We start from the raw sequence: 16871 nt of genomic DNA, 5'->3' as shown, positions 1-16871 counted from the left end.
TTGTTTCTGCATCGAACTTTGGTATCAGAGTCCAAACAAACACACCCTTTCCTCTTTCGTACCATGTTGCCGCTCAAAACGCTCTACTAATCCTCGCCTTTCATGCGGATTTGGCTTCCTTTGTTGTCGCGGACAAGGCAGAATCAATGTCTTTATTGGAAGCCCCTGTTTTGACTCACCACATGACACATGTCTTGATCCGGGTCCCGATCGTGTGTAGCCATCCCACGGAAAGGCCCCAAGCCTGCAGATGATCCCAGAATCAAGGCTACCAATGAGACCTCTTAGACAGACACAACCTCTTCAGCCCAAGCGGGCTTCGACCAGGTATAGAGTTTCTCCGACGGCTTCCCACCCCAGTAAGCTGGACCATGTGACTCCTTCTGGCACAACCAACAACGGATCTAGGGTTACAGGAGGAACATTTGGCATTGCAGGATGCGATCATCGGTACGTTGCATGATCCTCTGTCCTGTCTTGATGGCTCTCAGGTCATCAGGGGTTACCAATGGTCGAACCATCTAGATCTCACGAGGATCTTCCGAACAGAACCAACCCAACTCATACCAAAGTGCCAATTTACAACGTCATTTTGTCCCAAGAAGGAATATGTACGAGATAATCAATGTGTCCTTGTTGCAAGATCGCCAAGGACCTTTGGTCGGTACTCGTGCGGCATTTGCGCAATGCGCATATCGTCCAAGCTCTGCTCCTTCGTGTATGCGAAATCTCATACGGGGCTGTCTACCCGGCCGAAGTACTGCCCTGATGTTCTCCGGGGATCTGGATCCATTGTCCCTGAGGCTGTCGTAGATCAGAAGTACTTGCCAGACCTTCAGCTGAGGCGCTTTTTCGGATCGATACTACATCTCATGTCCAAAAGCGTACATCGGTGCCGACTTCTAGCCTCATGTCTCTCAACTTCAGTGGACCAAGTTGGTCAGCTGAAGTGGTCTTATCCTTGGAAGCCCCATGGAAGTCCATTGTCTCTCCAGGAAGATGCCTGCCGGATAGCCATGGCAATATGTCTATAACGTGTGGGGTGTCAAGACACCATCCACTGCTACAGCCTACATCTCAATGGCACCGGATACTCCTTGATACTACTGTAACTCGTAAGAGACTGTACGGAGGTTGAAGTAAAGCTCATCATGAATCATAATGATTGGAAACTGATAGAGGTTGAAAGAAACAAGCCAGGCAGAACAAGGCCACCCGGTATCAAGTCGGGTGCTGCCTGGGCCGACAATTTGCCACACAAACCTTCCACAAGACATCGTGTTTTGTTTAGCTAGGACTTGAAACTGATGCCCATGACTCAGATGCTGTTGTCTGCCTAAGGAGCCCCAATCTATCATCTTCCAATAGACAGCCAAACATGATGATCAGTACCCCCTCTACCACAACAAGGCAGTCAAGACATGATTCAAAAGTCCTTTGAAAATAGAATGATCAACTCTCGGCGAGTACAAACAGCCTCACTTTCATCATTGAGAAAACAAACACCTCTCAAGACGAAACTTGGACGTGGCAAGCAGCGTCTTTATTCGTTCCCTAATTTTAGAAGACACGAAAGTCCTGAGATGATATGAACAACTTCGCCTGTCTTGGAAGTTCTCACAAGTGCCGAAAGGAACTTTGCTGGTTTGATACTGATATTGTTTGGGCATAGAAGTCTACTTCCCCATTCGGTATATCCTGCGCACTTACGGATATATCTTGAAATTACAACCTTTACACCCTTGATAATCTCACCCCTTATGCAACGTTAACTTGACAGATGAATGATATCTACGGTGGGTAAGAGATCGTGTGTAACACACTCGACAGGCAGAAATCTCTCCTGAGACTGCCGTCATAATCCATCATAGTTAATCACATGCACAACACCAAAGACCAAGGAATAAAGATCCAGCCTGGAAAATGACGTTCAAATTAGCCCAGAAAACATCAATTAGCCTGCGGGCTGTCAGTGGGCCGGATCCGGTGAGGCGGAGGCGGGTTTGCCGGGGTCATGGAGACGAAGCTTGGCAGAGCAAGCCTCTCATCCAGGGATCTCACTCCAGAGAAGCACAAGCCTCAGGCAAGGATCGACCCGCAGCGCAGCCCAGGGTTGCATTACACGTGGTGGTACTTGGGTATCAAATAGTATTAGTAGTAGTAAGTTAGTATCCCCCTTTCGTAATAATCCGCCGTCACCAAAGATCCATCATCATCCCTTGTCTCCCGTACGCCATGCTGTAAAGAGCACACCACCCAACGAGCCCACCCATGATGCATCGCAGCCAATTCTAACGGTCCGTTCCTGCAAACTTGACGCTCTTCCTCCTCTCCCTCTCCCCGGTACCCACCACCCTCCCTGGACTCGAGCTGAGGATCCCGCCCGTTCCCTTGTTCAGGGCCTCCCGGGCCATGCCCACAGCTCGGCTCTGCGGGATGTCGTTCCCGTCGCTCTTGACTGCCCGGTCCATTCCTGGCCGCGGGCTAGATCGTCGGCTACTGCTTGTGCCCCGCTCGTCCCTGACCCGTGTCTTCTCCATAGCAGCGCGGCCGAGTTCATCAGCTCGGGCCGTTGTAGTCTCGTTTCGGTACTTGCCAGGGAGGCAGGCATGTCCGCAGCCGTCCAGGGGACAACATCCATCGCTGTATGTAGATGGGCCACTGCTTGGCTCAAACGGCTCCGTGGGTGCGTGCCAGGCTTGGAGACAGGAGGCATGCCCACCGTGCGCGCACCCGGGACAGTACCACCACTCCGACAGCCAGGAACCAGGAGAATCCATGGCGGCGACGATTTCAGCGGGGATATAGTTTGACTGTTCGGGATCCCGATGATGACACACGGCACAGGGTGCCATGGCTGTCCGACAACGCTCGCATGTCCAGATGGCATCAGGCCCATGCTTGGGGTCGCGCTCTCTGGGCTTGCGGCACGAGGAGCAAAAGAAGCTGACTTTTCCTCCCTGCTGGGCTGGGCTAAAGATGACCGTGTAGTTCTCGCCCCATTCAGGCAAGCCCTCTGGCCATCCTTGGATGCAGAGGTTACGTAGAAGAGATGCCTCAATAAAGAGGCTCATTCGCATGAGGCGTGAATGATGTTGCTGGAGAATCGCGCTGGCTTGGTAGTAATCGATGACGAATTCCGGCACCAGCGGCTTGAGAAGAAGAATAATGGCCGAGGCGTTCAAAGCAGAGGTCCGCGATTCGTAGTCTAGGGCCTTGGTTATAAGAGAGTAAGGATCCAAGGGCGAGATGACGGCATCTGTCCCAGAGGCAGCGGTCGGGTGAGGGTAGGGCGGATCATCGTCCCATGGGAGGTAGTCCGTCTCGATGACATGGGGTCGAACATCTTGCTGGGCGGGAAACGGTCCCTTGAGGGGACTCGGCGATCTGCTAGGGTGGCTAGCCGGAGCCAGAATAACGGGTTGTTGGGACTGTTCCGGCACTGGAGCTTGTTCAGCGGTCGGCGGGGACTGCTCAGCAGATTTCGGCGCTGGAATGTCGAGGTCCAACTCAGAGGTCTGAGAAGGAATGGTATCGTCTGTTCCCATTGTTGTCTGTGAAATCATAAACACTTCTTCCGGAGAGTCAATTACGGCCTTCTTGCTGCGTGGTTTGGGTGAATCGTTGGGGGTCTCGGTCGAGGCATCAACCTCCTCGCCGCGTATCCGGCTAGGATACTCCTGACCCTCCTTGTCCATGTCCGAGGCATGCCTTGCGAGGCTGGATCGCCATGGGCCGCTAGCATTCGGGGTCGATGTCGGTCGCTCTTTCGTCGCATCAGACGTGGAAAACATCTGAGCAAAGCTCTCGTCCGAGTCGTGTCTCGTCACTCTCCGAATGTTAGGGCTCGCAGGACCAGCATAACCCAAGGACAAGGGTTCCTTCTTCTTGGGTGCAGGGACATCCACTGCTTTGGCCAACGATTCCGTATCATAAAAGTCATAACCCTCGGTGCTAGATATTTGTGAGCGTTCACCTTCATGGCTCATATCCGACACGGGGACCGAGTCGAGGCGCTGCCGGGGGGTATCTTCGAACCTGTCGTTTATACCGGGCCCCAGCGTGAAACCATCGGACGCGACCGACGCCAATCTCTTGCCAGCCTGCTGCGAGTTCCCGTTTTGACTGTCTGCTCCGTCTGCCGGTCGTGCAACCGGAGTTGGGACGTTCGAGGTGCTCTCAAATCCGAGGGCCAGAAGAGATCGGGTGCTTAAGGAGCGGCCGCCGAGGCTGTTCTGTCCAGAAGGACGCCTAGGTGTTTCATCGCCGTAGCTTCGACTGGCAGTATAGTCAACGGGTCTCAGTCTTCCACTTCCTTTCCTATCTTCTATCTTCACCTTCTGGAACCGACCGAGACGTATGTCGAGATGGTATTGAGCACGTCGTGCAAGGAGTAGGTCGACTGCATACGACAGAATCCGCCATGTCTGGGCGAGTCTGAAGAGTGAGACGTGTTCTGCTGCCCTCGCGTACTGCTCTAGAATGGACGCCACCCGCTTGATGAGTGGTTTGCCGTCCTTAACGTATGGAAGCTCACGCTGGAGCGTTTCGAGGTAAATCCCCGAGAGATGCTGGTATATCTGTGCCGTTCGTGAGGCAGGTAGACGCCCAAAGGCCATTGTTTGTTGGGTCTTGAAGATACCCGTCACCTTGATTGCCTGATCCAGTCCCAGGGGTTTGTGCTCGTCACCAAGACTCGGACCAGATGGTGGAGTTGTACTCATAGGAGCAGATCTCCCCGCCGTTCTCTTTCGGCTCAACTTTCGTCGAGGGCCAAGAAAGCTGCCGACGACATCCTCCTCTGAGTCGCTTCTGCTGATGCTCAGCATGGGAGCATTGGGGCTAGAGCCATAAGTCCCTCGAGGTACGATCTCGGCATGATGCGTGACAGGAGGTCGCGGCCGTTGCGAATGTGGCCGCTCATCGAGAAACATCATTACGTCGCCTCTGGGTGAGAATGCCATCGAGGACGTTGACTGTCGGTCGATCACTTTGGGAGCAAAGGCGACATCGCATTGGGTAAAGAGTCCATCTGAGCCCACAGTCCACAACATGTCTTGGTCTTGCCAGAGCAAGGCCGCCGGGGAGGTGTCGAACCTCTCAATCTCCTTGTACGGCATCGTTGGCCGAGCTAAATCCCAGATATGCACCGCCGATGTTCCATAGCGTCGAGAACTAGTGTCATCATAGGAAACTGCGACTTGTGCAACACGTTTGCTCTGAGCTGTGGCTGACCATAGGCCAGGCCGCCAGGCAATCGAGAAGATGGGTGCAGGTGTTGTAACCGACCACTTTGGCTTCTGCCGTTTGTCGGCCGTATTCCCCAGATCCCACGCATGAAGTTTTGTGTCTGCGCCTCCACTGACGAGATGATTTCCGTCAGGATGCCACGCAATAGAGGCGCATGCCTTCTCGTGGGCATTAATCCTCAGTAGCGGCCTCCCTGGTTGTCGTACGTCCCACTTCAAAACCACTCCGCCCTCGGTACAACAGGCCATCTCATGTCCAACCTTAGGTGACCATTTGACTTGTCGGACCGGATCGATACACTTTAGAGGCGCAAAGCGCTGGCGAAAGGTGACACCACCCGAGCGGCCTGGGACGGCAGTCGATGTGTCGAAAACGCGCGCTATTCCATCCTGGCTACCTGATAGAAGCCAGCTCTTGAGGTGTGGGTTGACATCCAGAGTGGTAACCTGTCGAGAATCTTCTTGCATCTGTATATATTCCAAGGGCTCAGCCGCGCCAGACCCTACTCTTGCGACATCGTATGCAAAGATCTTGCCGTTGGCGCACGCCGTAAAGATGGTCGACCCGCCGTGCCATTTCACATCCCGTATACTGAGCTGATCTGCCACCTGGCTACCCTTGGAAGTAGTAGGTTGTGCAGTTATAACAGCCCTCAGGTCGACGCCTTCGCGAAAGTTGAAGTTGAAGTTGTGAGGATCGTCCAGCACCACTGTCTTGAGAATGTGCGCGCCAGCGAGCACGGCTGCTCGTCGGTCGGGGGATACATCGAAGCTCAGAATCGGCACGCCTGCTTTATACTCAGCATCTTGTGACTTGGATGGGCGGAACGCTGCCCCGATGGTGGACGCGGGCGCGCTGGTGATGGAGAGGTTGCTCGGGTCGCCGGCTGGAGTCTCGGGAGCGGCTTTGCCGAGCAGCTTGCGCATAATCTTGGACTCGCGGTTATACATGATTGCGGTATCGTTGAGCCGCTTGCGACGCCATTGGAGTCAGTTCAATGGGCCAGCTTCGGCATGTTCGAGGCGTCGCGGGGTGGGTATCGCGATACTGTCGAGTGGTGGTCGAGGTGTATGGCATGGAGAGGCCGAGGGAGCTTCTGTGGGGCTCTAAGGCAGAGGGGAAATTGTTAGTGTGCGCTCACGTGATGCCCCGGACTCTTGACACCGGTTCACTCCTCCGATTCTGGCGGCCTCAATACTGTTGACAGATGACCAAGAGGCTATCTGTCTATCAGATGTAACCAAGTCAGAAATTTGTCTTGATCACTGATGCTCAGCCTAGACGAATCTGCTCTGGCTGCAGACATGCGCCCTCATGACCGAGACATCTTGGCTTCCCTACACCACGAGGGTTCATGGCGCTGGATTTTTAGGCAGTTAAACATCGCTGATTTCTATCGGCATGTCATACTCGGAGAGAGGTCCAATTTATACGAAGATCACGTCAATACATCAACCCTAGGCAGCTGCGTTGTCCTCCACAAGTGACCTTCCTTAACGGTCCAATCCAGGCTGAGACAACCCTCCGCAACCATCAAGACAGGTAATCGCGATCGTCTTCAGCCAGTCATCAAGCTGTGTTCCTTGATCTGACGTGAATTCTTTCATCCTGCTTACACAAGCTTACGGCAGTCTCGGACTCAGTGTTGGACTCGACCGTTGGGAGTCCTCTTGTGGCGTGTGGGTCTACCCGCCCTGGCAAGTCCCTTAATTTCAGCCCTAGGCGAGAGACTTGGTAAGGCTTCACTTTGACGACGACTCAATCCGTTCGCGAAGCGTCTCGTTTGTCCATTTCTGGACGAGGCTTGAACCCTTTAGCCTCTCAAGGTCTGTAAATGCCCGTTGACATCTGCAAACAGGCCGCACAGCTCGTCTAGTGGCATCGAGAGGTCCGAGATGATCACGGCTCCTACCGGTACTCGAATCCATCGCGTATCACACTACAAAATGCCGGCAAGACACGGTTTATTGCAGTCGCTGGTGATTGGTGAACTTCCCTCTGCACTGCCTCTTCATCGCGCGATCGTTTACCCCAGAGACGCCCGCCAGTGTGGGTTAAATACCTGTCCTGTAGGCTAGACTAAAGATTGGGCTTAACAATGGCGACTGGGCGCCCGCTGTGCAATTAAACTCTGAGTTCGTGTTGCTCCAACGTCGCAACGCAAGGCATCCTTTGGCAGCACGGCTCCTACGTGAAGACGGAAGCGTGTTAGCTTAGCCCCTCAAACATTTTAAGAAGCAGAAACTGTCTGTGATTAGACTCACAGGCGATGCCTCAAATACTGCATTTTTCTTGGTTACAACGCACGATTCTGTTCCTCTTCTTTCCCTCGAATAGACTTCTAACAAGAGTAGCAACTTGTCGGTTCAAAGTCCGTGCTGTTTGAATGGATAATGAAGTCTTAAATGCACGTTAATGAGGCCCTGTCCAGAGAATACGGGGCAAATTGGCAGCATCTTCGTAGCCGACTGTTTCGGGCAATCCCACCGAGGGCACGTAAATGGCTCCCTGTCTTTAGCTAGTGGATCCCTCGAGCTGTGGTTCCCAACGCCTGTTAAGGCTGGCCAACCATCGCCAACCACAAGCGCGATGAGCCGCCCTCTGCCCAGCAGGGGGTTCACATCGGCTGCAACCACGCGCTTTCAACTGGTCCATGATTTGCGGAAATACGCAGTCAGCTTACCGATCAATGACCTTAATGCCTGTATGAAACAAGGACAGGGTAATACTAGCCTTGTTTGTGGATCCGAAAGCTATGATGGCTTCGCCCCCAAGCACAGTCCGACCTTGTGCTCGCCCACTTCCCTGTTTTCTCAAAAGTCGCTCTATGGCTCGGCGGTGGGCATCTTGAGATTTCTTTCGTCCTGTTGTTGGTGATCTTCCACTGTACGGGACCAGACGAGACAAAGATGCATCAGCCTCAAGACAGCGAAGGCCTCCAGGTCGACACACACTCCCAACAGGCGGCCAAGGCCCCGGAGGTCGCATATGATCAAAATGGCAGCCCCTACTATCTCCCTCCTGGATATCAACCGCCTTCAGGCCAAAAGACTCAACATATTCCCTTTGGTCTCGGCGTGTGGACTTTTGCTGCTCTCGTCGCCCTCCTTACTGCCATCGTCGTGGGAGCTGGTGTAGGAGGTGGACTTGGTGCAGCTCTGGCTAATGCTAAATCGTGAGTATTCTTTCTTCATTCTAAGATTTATTAAATGAGTTTTTACTAACATTGACCTCAGCGACGACAATTGCCCTGCTGCGACGGCTGCCTCTGCTGCCCCTGTGGAGACAAGTACACCAACAGAATGCACAGCAGCCCCCGAAACAACCACGACTTCCGCCGATAATGACACCGCCCCCTACGTTCCCAGACCAGCAGACGAGGTCCAACTTCTCGAATTGGATTGTCCAAAGGACAAGAGCGAGGCAACGTCGTTCAAGTCAAGCAAGGGATACGACTTCAAGTGGTGGTGCGGTGTGAACGCACCCGCAGGCGCAGAAGCAGAGGAGGGCGGCGTCATCTCCGACGTCTCCCCGCTCATCGCGTACACTCTACAAGACTGCCTCAACGCCTGCAGCGCCATGATCGACAAGGACGAGAACGAGGGATCTGGAGTCAAGTGCAGGAGTGTGGTCTTTGGCAAGAGGATGTCGGAGGAGCTGGGTAACTGGGGTGTCAACTGCTGGCTCAAGAATGGCACCAAGACGAAGGGAAGTGAATGGGGATTCAAGGACGACTGGTATGCGTACGCAGAGAGGGTGGATTAAAGATGTGGATGGCAGGATTACACGACAGCGCTGATTTGGCAAAGCGATACTTTTGATACCTCATACTTATTATTTATTAAATATTTTCTTCCTGACAATACCTCAGGCTGTTTCCTTTGCCATTGGAATCAGCGTTAAGGATTACAGCGGTGGCGTCGCCCGCCCCCAAGACTGGACGACTAGCGCAGGTACAGCGGCCCGGACCCAGGAACGCGCGGACAACAACAAATCCCCCCGTACAAAGAAGCAAACAACACCGTACCTATAACATGATGGTGAAATGACTCTTGGCAACCCAGCTGTCACAATTCAAGGGTCCCTTGGCGGGCTTTACATTTGGCGGCCACAGCTTAAACAGGGATCGGACATGGAAGCCGGCATTAAGGCTATTTCCGTTCACCCCCAATCTACAGCTCATGACGAAATCAGTTTTTATCATGATGCAAAGTTTATGATTCAGAGTCGTCGACTGGAAGTAACCTTCTTTTTAAGGTTCGCGACACTAAGAAAGCTCTACCATTTTTGTAGTAGCTCGGCCCTGACTTTTCGGCCATTGCCTGAGCGGAAAGAAGATGCCTTCAGCCGTAGGGTAGGTCTGTACTGGCAGAGATGAAGGTATTTACACTCCTTAGAGAGGAGTGATACGCCCAGAGCGTGCGGCGTCTATTCAACGTCTCGCCAAGACAATTTCGCCTGGAGCCTTGTTAGCAATTCAGGTGTTCAGCCTATAAGATTGTCTGGGACTACCTCGGGTACATGAATTGAAACTCTCCGTTTTTGGCAAGCAGCCAGGCAACGACAGCTTCGGTCCCGAGCAAGTGACATGGTTCCCCGAAGGATCGGTATCCAAGATCGAACATCGTGTCTGACTGGGTCGTTTAATTATCGAGCCATTATCCGACGTGACTCATGCATCTGCCACTACTACCCCTCAGGTACCCTGGGACGTCGATAGTACATAGCTATTAGGCTCGCCTCGAACTTGGCACTAATTCACCATCTTTCGCCACCACTCCAACATGTCAATCAGCTCCTGTTGCACCAAAGGTTTCAAATGGGATGGAGAACCCACTGGCCGAACTGAACGGCTCGCGGATCTAAATTGTTATGTGACGGGCGACAACACCAAGGCCGCGGTCCTCATCATTCACGATCTTTTTGGTTGGACATTGCCAAATATCCGTCTCTTAGCCGATCACTACGCCAAAGAAGCCGACGTGACAGCCTACGTCCCCGACTTTTTCCAGGGTGATTCTCTACCTCTTGATCTTCTCACGGCAGAGAAATGGGGTGAGATGGATATGCCGGGGTTTCTGAGACGAAACTCCCGCGAAATCCGTGAGCCACAGATTTTCGCCTTTGCCAGGGTTCTTCGCGAGAAGTACGGTAAGGTGGGCGCAATTGGCTTCTGCTATGGTGGCTGGGCTGTGTTTCGACTCGGGGCCAGGGAACATGCACCACCGCTTGTGGACTGCGTAACATCTGCGCACCCATCTTTGCTGAAGGCGGAAGATATTGATGGGGTCAGCGTCCCGGTGCAGATGCTTGCCCCCGAGTTTGACCCTGTGTACACGGCGGAACTGAAGCTTCACACGTTTCAGAAACTGCAGGCTGCTGGGCTACCATTTGACTATCAGCATTTTCCCGGTCATGCCCATGGCTGCTTGGTGAGAGGAGATAAGGAGAGAAAGGGTGAGAGAGCGGCAATGGAAAGAGGAAAGAATGCAGCCGTTGCGTGGATGAGACTGTTCTTACATGATGAGTGATGATGCTGTCGATCTACAAGGTACCTTTCACTTTCTCCTCTGGCTTAACGTTTCGTCGCTCAGGAAGTTGCCCGTATCTGGAGAAGAGACAAGAGTTATGTTCGAGGTGCGTTAGACTATCAACATCGTCGATTTACTGATGCTCAATCCACCTCCCCATCCATTCCTCGTTCACCTTCTTTGCCTCATCAATCATGCCAAGCTCTAAAAGAAGCTGGATAGTTCCTCTAGCGGACGAGTGAATGGCCGAGCTGATCCAGGCCTGCGTCGGCGCGGTGTGCTCGCCAATGAAGATGGTGTTGTGCTCGGTGCGATGATAAGCAGGGATGTAGAGCTTGTGCTGTTCAACATCTGGCCGACACCAAGACGTGGCGGTGTGTTCGTCTTGTAGCCAGCAGAGACGCTCGTAGTCTCCTGTGTATAGTTCCCTTGCTCGCTCTCCATGTAGGCTCACAATGGAATCCAGTACCAGCTGCGCATGCTCTTCGTCGGAAAAACTGACGTAGCGATCACTCCAGTCACCTCCACGATAGTGTGTAATGAGGCCAGGTCGCGACTCGTTAAATCCGTAGACGGGGTAGTAGAGAGCCCCGATTGGCCTACTGGTTGGCATCGAATAGCCACCAAATATTGGCTTCTCACCCTTCTCCCAGAAGCGTTCGGAGAAGAGGAGGGAAACTTTGCAGGCAGATTTGAACCTGAGGCCTGCTTCGCTGATGGCACGGCCGAGGACCGAGGAGAAATTTGGCAGCTCCATGAATCGCGTCATGGTGAAAGGAACGGCCATGATGGTGTAGTCGTAGTCTTTAGACTCAAAGGTTCGGTTGCCGACACTGGGGTACCACGATAGTCGAGTTCGAGCGTGGTCGTCCTTGTCCTGCACAGTCTCAAGTTTTCTGATCTTCCGGTTCAGAACTAGTCTGTCAGAGACATGGGGGAGAAAGGCATCCGAGAGTCTGTTGAAGCCACCATCGATACACTTCCACTCGGTCTCTCCCAATGAGTCTCTGATGCCATCCAGCCCGAGGTTCGAGTTGTGGACCATTTCATCCCAAAAGACGTCATAGTCGGAAGCAGTCCAGATAGCATCGGTCACATTCTCAGTTGCGTGGAAAGCTTCCCTCATCATGCACTGCTGACTCCAGTCATCGAGACCCAGATCCATGACGCGCTTGTGTGAGCGCCAGACATCTCGTTGAATTTCCCTGAGCATGGTTTCATTCTTGAGGATCTTGTTCATGCGGGCTTTGGTCTCGTTGTACTCCGCAGAGGTCAACGCTGGAGGCCTTCCAAGACTAGGATTGGCAAGGATATCTGCTCGAGTTGGGACGCTGCCGTCTGGGTGTCTCCCAGTTCCCCAAGCAATGAGTTCGTTTGGGTGATGCTGAATCCATGGGATGAAGTCAACTTTCCACTTCGAATCATTCTTGTTCATTTCGTTGAGGGTATTGGCCAGTTGGTAGGTTAAACCGTGCTCAGTGTAGATTTCTGTCGAGTTGTCGCTTTTGTACGTGACAGTATGAGGAAGTCTCATGGGTCCCATCTCGGCGAACTCCTGAGTTCCGCCGACGAACTTGGTTCTGAACCGTCCGCCGATTCTCTCACTGGCTTCGATGATCTCCCAGTTATGAAACCCGATACTGTCGAGCATCAAGGCTGTGGTAAGACCGGAGATACCTCCGCCCACGATGGCGATAGAAACGTTCGAGTTTCTGGTGATTGAAGTGCAGTTGACTGCTGCGACGCCATCAAACCAAGCCCCGGTGGAGTCAAAGTCCTCCATCAATGGCTTCCTTGAACATGTTTCGGTTCCATGTTGGGTCGCGTGCGGCACCGCTTGGCCATACTCAGGGAAGGACAGTGTTGCTAGGAGGATCAAGGAAGTCTCCCACAAACGGTTTGATAGTCTGACCATGATTTGGGTGTGAGGCAGTAAAGGACTGAAGAAGGGGGCTTAGAATGCTGAGCTGTGCCTGTGAGCTGGAGAGCAACGTCCTAGAGAGAATAAAGATGTCTATATATACAAATCTCTATCTGAAGTTCGATCCGAGCCGATGTTACGACATCCCACGCTGTCTCAGCCATGGAAGTGGTGATTATTCTTGCGGAGCCTCAACTCGACCTTGATGGCTTGGCGTTTCCCGTTCTTCCATGAGGGATATTCATAGCCCATGAAGATCAGCGTTGAAATCATGCCGCTGGACGGTTTAGTCGAATGTAAAGAAACTTGAATATGGTTAAATGTAACTGTATATAATGCCAGTAACCCGGATGGCTTGGCATCGAAGCCGCTAATTCAGCGTCCGTGGGGCGTTCCCGTTCAGGGATTATTCATACCCTCCTGTAGATTCCCTCGGTTTTTTGGATCGTCGAATAAGAGAAATGATTTCGGTTCCCGCACTTCGAAGATCTGCATACTCGCGTTCTCTAGGATCCCTGTTGTCCTGTGTGATTATGGGGCTTTCCATCAGGGTTCTTACAAGACGATATCGGCATTTCCCATCGATGCACTGGTATGGTGAAGTGAAGTGGATGTTGAAATAATCTGAATAATGGCATAAAATAAGACAACTTGAGATATTTTCTCACTCAAGCACCTGTTGTGAGTTAGTGACCTGGCTCCTTGTTTTCTTTGGAAACTCTCCTTCTGCCTCTATTCTTGAACAGCACTTTAAGTATCATAAGACGAACTGTTGGTGCTGTTTCAGAGCTGCAACCAATGAATTACTGGCGGTATATGGTGGCGGCGGCCCTCTTGAGGCCTTTTGTGGCCTCTGCATATTCGTTTTCAACCACCGGAACGACCCTGCAGCTCAATGGCATCCCTTACTATGTGCCGCCTCATGCAGTCGGAAAAATCCCGCGGGATGTGTTTGAGGTTGATGAAAACACTGGGCTGCTTCCAATTACTGTTCTCAACACGGACAAACAGTCATTGAGTCTTGATGATGTCAATGACATCACGGCAACGTTTTCGAAGACGGATGATGTTTATCAACTTGGTTTCATCCAAGGTGAGTCTCCTTATTTGAGGTATTGTATTTCAGAAAAGTGCTAATGCTATGCAGGCTTCTACGTGCAGGGAACGAGTGCTAACAATGAGAGAGTTGATGTTACGGTGCTGGGTAACTCTACCGCTTTTTGGGTTTCCAGAGCTCAAGACAGCAATCCTCTCCCGCATGGCCCATACTTCGTCTCTATTACTGGGCGCATCTACCAAGCCTATAGGCTGTACGCTGATGTTCAAGGGGCATTTAGTGAATCCTCAATCTTGAATCAAGATGGCTCGTATTCGGTTCTTCCAGCCAATCTACCTGGTCAATCCCTTGCAGCTGCCGTCCCTTCGAGACTCTACTTTACAAGAACTACTGAAAAGCCACTGGCTGGTGTTAGACTTGGGGTTAAAGACATTTTCGATATCCAGGGGCTCAAAACCTCGAATGGAAACAGGGCTTGGTATCATTTTTATCCTGCAGCCAACCGAACGGCACCTGCTGTCCAAAACTTGCTGGATGCTGGTGCTGTCATTGTGGGAAAGATGAAGACGAGCCAGTTCGCCAACGGAGAGTCAGCAACTGCTGATTGGGTGGATTATCACGCACCGTTCAACCCTCGAGGAGACGGGTATCAAGATCCATCATCCTCTTCAGCTGGTCCGGCTGCTGGCGAAGGTAAGGTACGCGGCATAAAGGTCTTGATAAGCCATGCTGACTGGCGACACAGCTGCTTATCCATGGCTGGACATTGCTCTTGGTTCTGATACTGGAGGTAGCATCAGGTCACCGAGTCAAGTTCAAGGGATCTATGGGAATAGACCGAGTAAGCTTTATTATTCTCGTCTTGAATGATACAGCTAACTCATTTAGGTCACGGACTGGTTTCTTTGGATAATGCGATGCCCCTGTCACCTCAGTTTGACACGGCCGGCTTGTTTGCGCGTGACCCGACCCTATGGAAAACAGCAGCCCAGGCACTGTATGGCACAAAAATCAGCTTCAGTGATTCATATCCTCCAAACATCCTGACGATTGGCTTTCCGACACAGGCCAAATCTGAGCTAGATATTACCCTCACCCGATTTCTGGCGAACCTAACCAACTTTCTCTTGGCAAACGCTACCCCCTTTGACCTTGACGATCACTGGAATAGCACGAACCCTGACGCCCCTTCTGTGGCGGCCTTGCTTAACAACACATATGAGATTGTATCGGCCAAGGAGCAGGCACGACTTGTGCGAGACCCATTCTTTAGAGACTATGGAGCTGCTCATGATGGAAGACGGCCTCACGTCAACCCTGCGCCCCTGAACCGTTGGGCGTTTGGCGACAACTCGACGTCGACCGTTGAGCAGGGCATCGCAAACAAGACTCGGTTCATGGAATGGTTCAATACCAGTGTATTGTCCCATGACACCGAGTCTTGTTCTGACAACCTGCTCGTATATGTTCCGAGAATGCCAGAGCCAGTTTACAGAGACACGTATCGGTCAGGCCCACAAGTCCCAAAGGCCTTCTCGACAAGTCGAATATCGGTCATGAGCGAGACGCCTGACATGGTTGTGCCGATTGGACAGGTGGCTTATCGTTCTTCGGTTACTTCTCACACGGAATACCTGCCTGTTACCGTTGACCTGATGGCTGCTAATGGGTGCGACGGCATGTTGTTCTCGTTAATTCAGGACTTGTACGAGGCGAGGATCTTGGGGATTAGTCAAACGGGGAGAAGCCATGTTATTGGCGAGGAGGCTTTAGTCTAGGCGCTGTAGTTCCGTCACGGGGGCGGTCTATGGAGCTTTAATGTTCTTATCCCCTTGGCATTTGCCTTTGACGGGCTACGCAGACTCAAATCTTGGCTTGGAAAGATATGATGCTGAATCAACTACAGGCCACATTGCTGATGCTTGGAACAATCTCTTGGTGACTTTCTGGATTGGTTACTCTACTCTTTCAACGACGTACTCGTCAGACACATGATCAAAGAACACATGAAGAGACACACAGCAACATTCAAACTCAATGCTGCAAAACACTGAAAGATTGATTACTCTCGCATTCCCGGTTCACTCCGCCACTCGGCGTATTACAAAAGCCCGACGGGACGGATCTATAATTCTACTATATTGGCATCCCCATTGACAGAAAGGATCAAACCCTTGCTGAAACTAGAAGTCACTTTCACCGCCGGAGCTTGCGGTGTCCGTAGATGTTCTGCAGGCCGACACTGGGGTCATCTCGGCGAGTGTTGCTGGATTGCCCTTGGTTGGCTCGTTGTCTTGTTTTAAATGAATATCGCCACAATACGGTGTCAAAAGCCAAGTATCGATATAAAATGCTTCTGTTTTTACTTTCACTGAAGTCCTGGATTGAACTGATGCGAGACTTACAAACGGCAAAACGGCCGAGATGGCAAGAGTAACTCCATCACGACGGGCCGCGAAATACGAAGGCGCCCTGGCTTGCCACCTTGTTCGGAGAACCGACCCAGGGTCGAGTCGCTGATGGTGTTCACTCACGTCTCCGGAAACGCATCACTGAAGACGAGACCCATCGAGCGAAGAAGAACGGCAATACTTGCTATCGCATCGCCATCTCCTCTGTTGAGGTCAAGGAAGCCCTCGGCTACCTGCCCGAGTGGTGGGAACCCGAGACGGCCGACAATCGCATCAACGCCCTGCAGACGTTGGAGGCACGAACCGTCTTGTTGCTCCGTACCCCCTGCGACATTACGAGGACATGAACATCTCATGTCTCTTACCCACGCGAAAGGATCGAGGGGACATTGAAGAGTCTTGGTATGCAGATGGTGACCGTAAAGAGTTGATTAGCGCCTTTAACGACTTTTACGAGCCTATCCGAAAGATACTCGGGTAGACCTCTTCTATCAACCTTAAACTGGGATCAAGAGCGCTGACAGACGCAGTATTGCCAAAGAGATTAAGATTTGGGACCTCCAAGACATGGACCCTCTCTCAAACTAGCACAGAGGACGCGCCATCGTCATTGGCGACGCCGCACACGCCATGACGCCCATGCAAGGCCAGGGAGCCAACATGGCAATGGAGGATGCAGAGAGTCTTCCGCTGTTGCTTCT

The 16871-nt window shown here is 52.1% G+C and overlaps 5 protein-coding genes across 5 annotated transcripts; 3 read left to right on the top strand and 2 right to left on the bottom strand.

Moving 5' to 3' along the window:
• Nucleotides 1-2291: 2291 nt before the first annotated feature.
• Nucleotides 2292-6200, bottom strand: LRP88_11708 (uncharacterized protein; the record flags this gene model as incomplete). The annotated part of the gene is made up of 1 exon (XM_083248130.1): nucleotides 2292-6200. The coding sequence occupies one exon, from the start codon at nucleotides 6198-6200 to the stop codon at nucleotides 2292-2294; it is 3909 nt and encodes a 1302-aa protein (XP_083095560.1).
• A 1959-nt stretch (nucleotides 6201-8159) lies between these two features.
• On the top strand, nucleotides 8160-9015 carry LRP88_11707 (uncharacterized protein; the record flags this gene model as incomplete). Its single annotated transcript, XM_083248129.1, has 2 exons — nucleotides 8160-8425; nucleotides 8487-9015. 2 exons carry the CDS (start codon nucleotides 8160-8162, stop codon nucleotides 9013-9015), a joined length of 795 nt encoding a protein of 264 aa, XP_083095559.1.
• A 1019-nt stretch (nucleotides 9016-10034) lies between these two features.
• On the top strand, nucleotides 10035-10781 carry LRP88_11706 (putative endo-1,3-1,4-beta-D-glucanase; the record flags this gene model as incomplete). The annotated part of the gene is made up of 1 exon (XM_083248128.1): nucleotides 10035-10781. The coding sequence occupies one exon, from the start codon at nucleotides 10035-10037 to the stop codon at nucleotides 10779-10781; it is 747 nt and encodes a 248-aa protein (XP_083095558.1).
• A 133-nt stretch (nucleotides 10782-10914) lies between these two features.
• On the bottom strand, nucleotides 10915-12696 carry LRP88_11705 (flavin monoamine oxidase family protein; the record flags this gene model as incomplete). Its single annotated transcript, XM_083248127.1, has 1 exon — nucleotides 10915-12696. One exon carries the CDS (start codon nucleotides 12694-12696, stop codon nucleotides 10915-10917), a length of 1782 nt encoding a protein of 593 aa, XP_083095557.1.
• A 1623-nt stretch (nucleotides 12697-14319) lies between these two features.
• Nucleotides 14320-15537, top strand: LRP88_11704 (uncharacterized protein; the record flags this gene model as incomplete). Its single annotated transcript, XM_083248126.1, has 3 exons — nucleotides 14320-14452; nucleotides 14505-14600; nucleotides 14648-15537. 3 exons carry the CDS (start codon nucleotides 14320-14322, stop codon nucleotides 15535-15537), a joined length of 1119 nt encoding a protein of 372 aa, XP_083095556.1.
• Between the last annotated feature and the right edge of the window lie 1334 nt (nucleotides 15538-16871).

This window comes from Fusarium phalaenopsidis, assembly GCF_050370095.1.
Source record: "Fusarium phalaenopsidis strain FUZ10S chromosome Unknown contig_32316, whole genome shotgun sequence".
NCBI lineage: Eukaryota > Fungi > Ascomycota > Sordariomycetes > Hypocreales > Nectriaceae > Fusarium > Fusarium phalaenopsidis.
The sequence above is the reverse complement of the archived record's forward strand: the minus strand, read 5'-3'. Positions and strand labels throughout refer to the sequence as shown.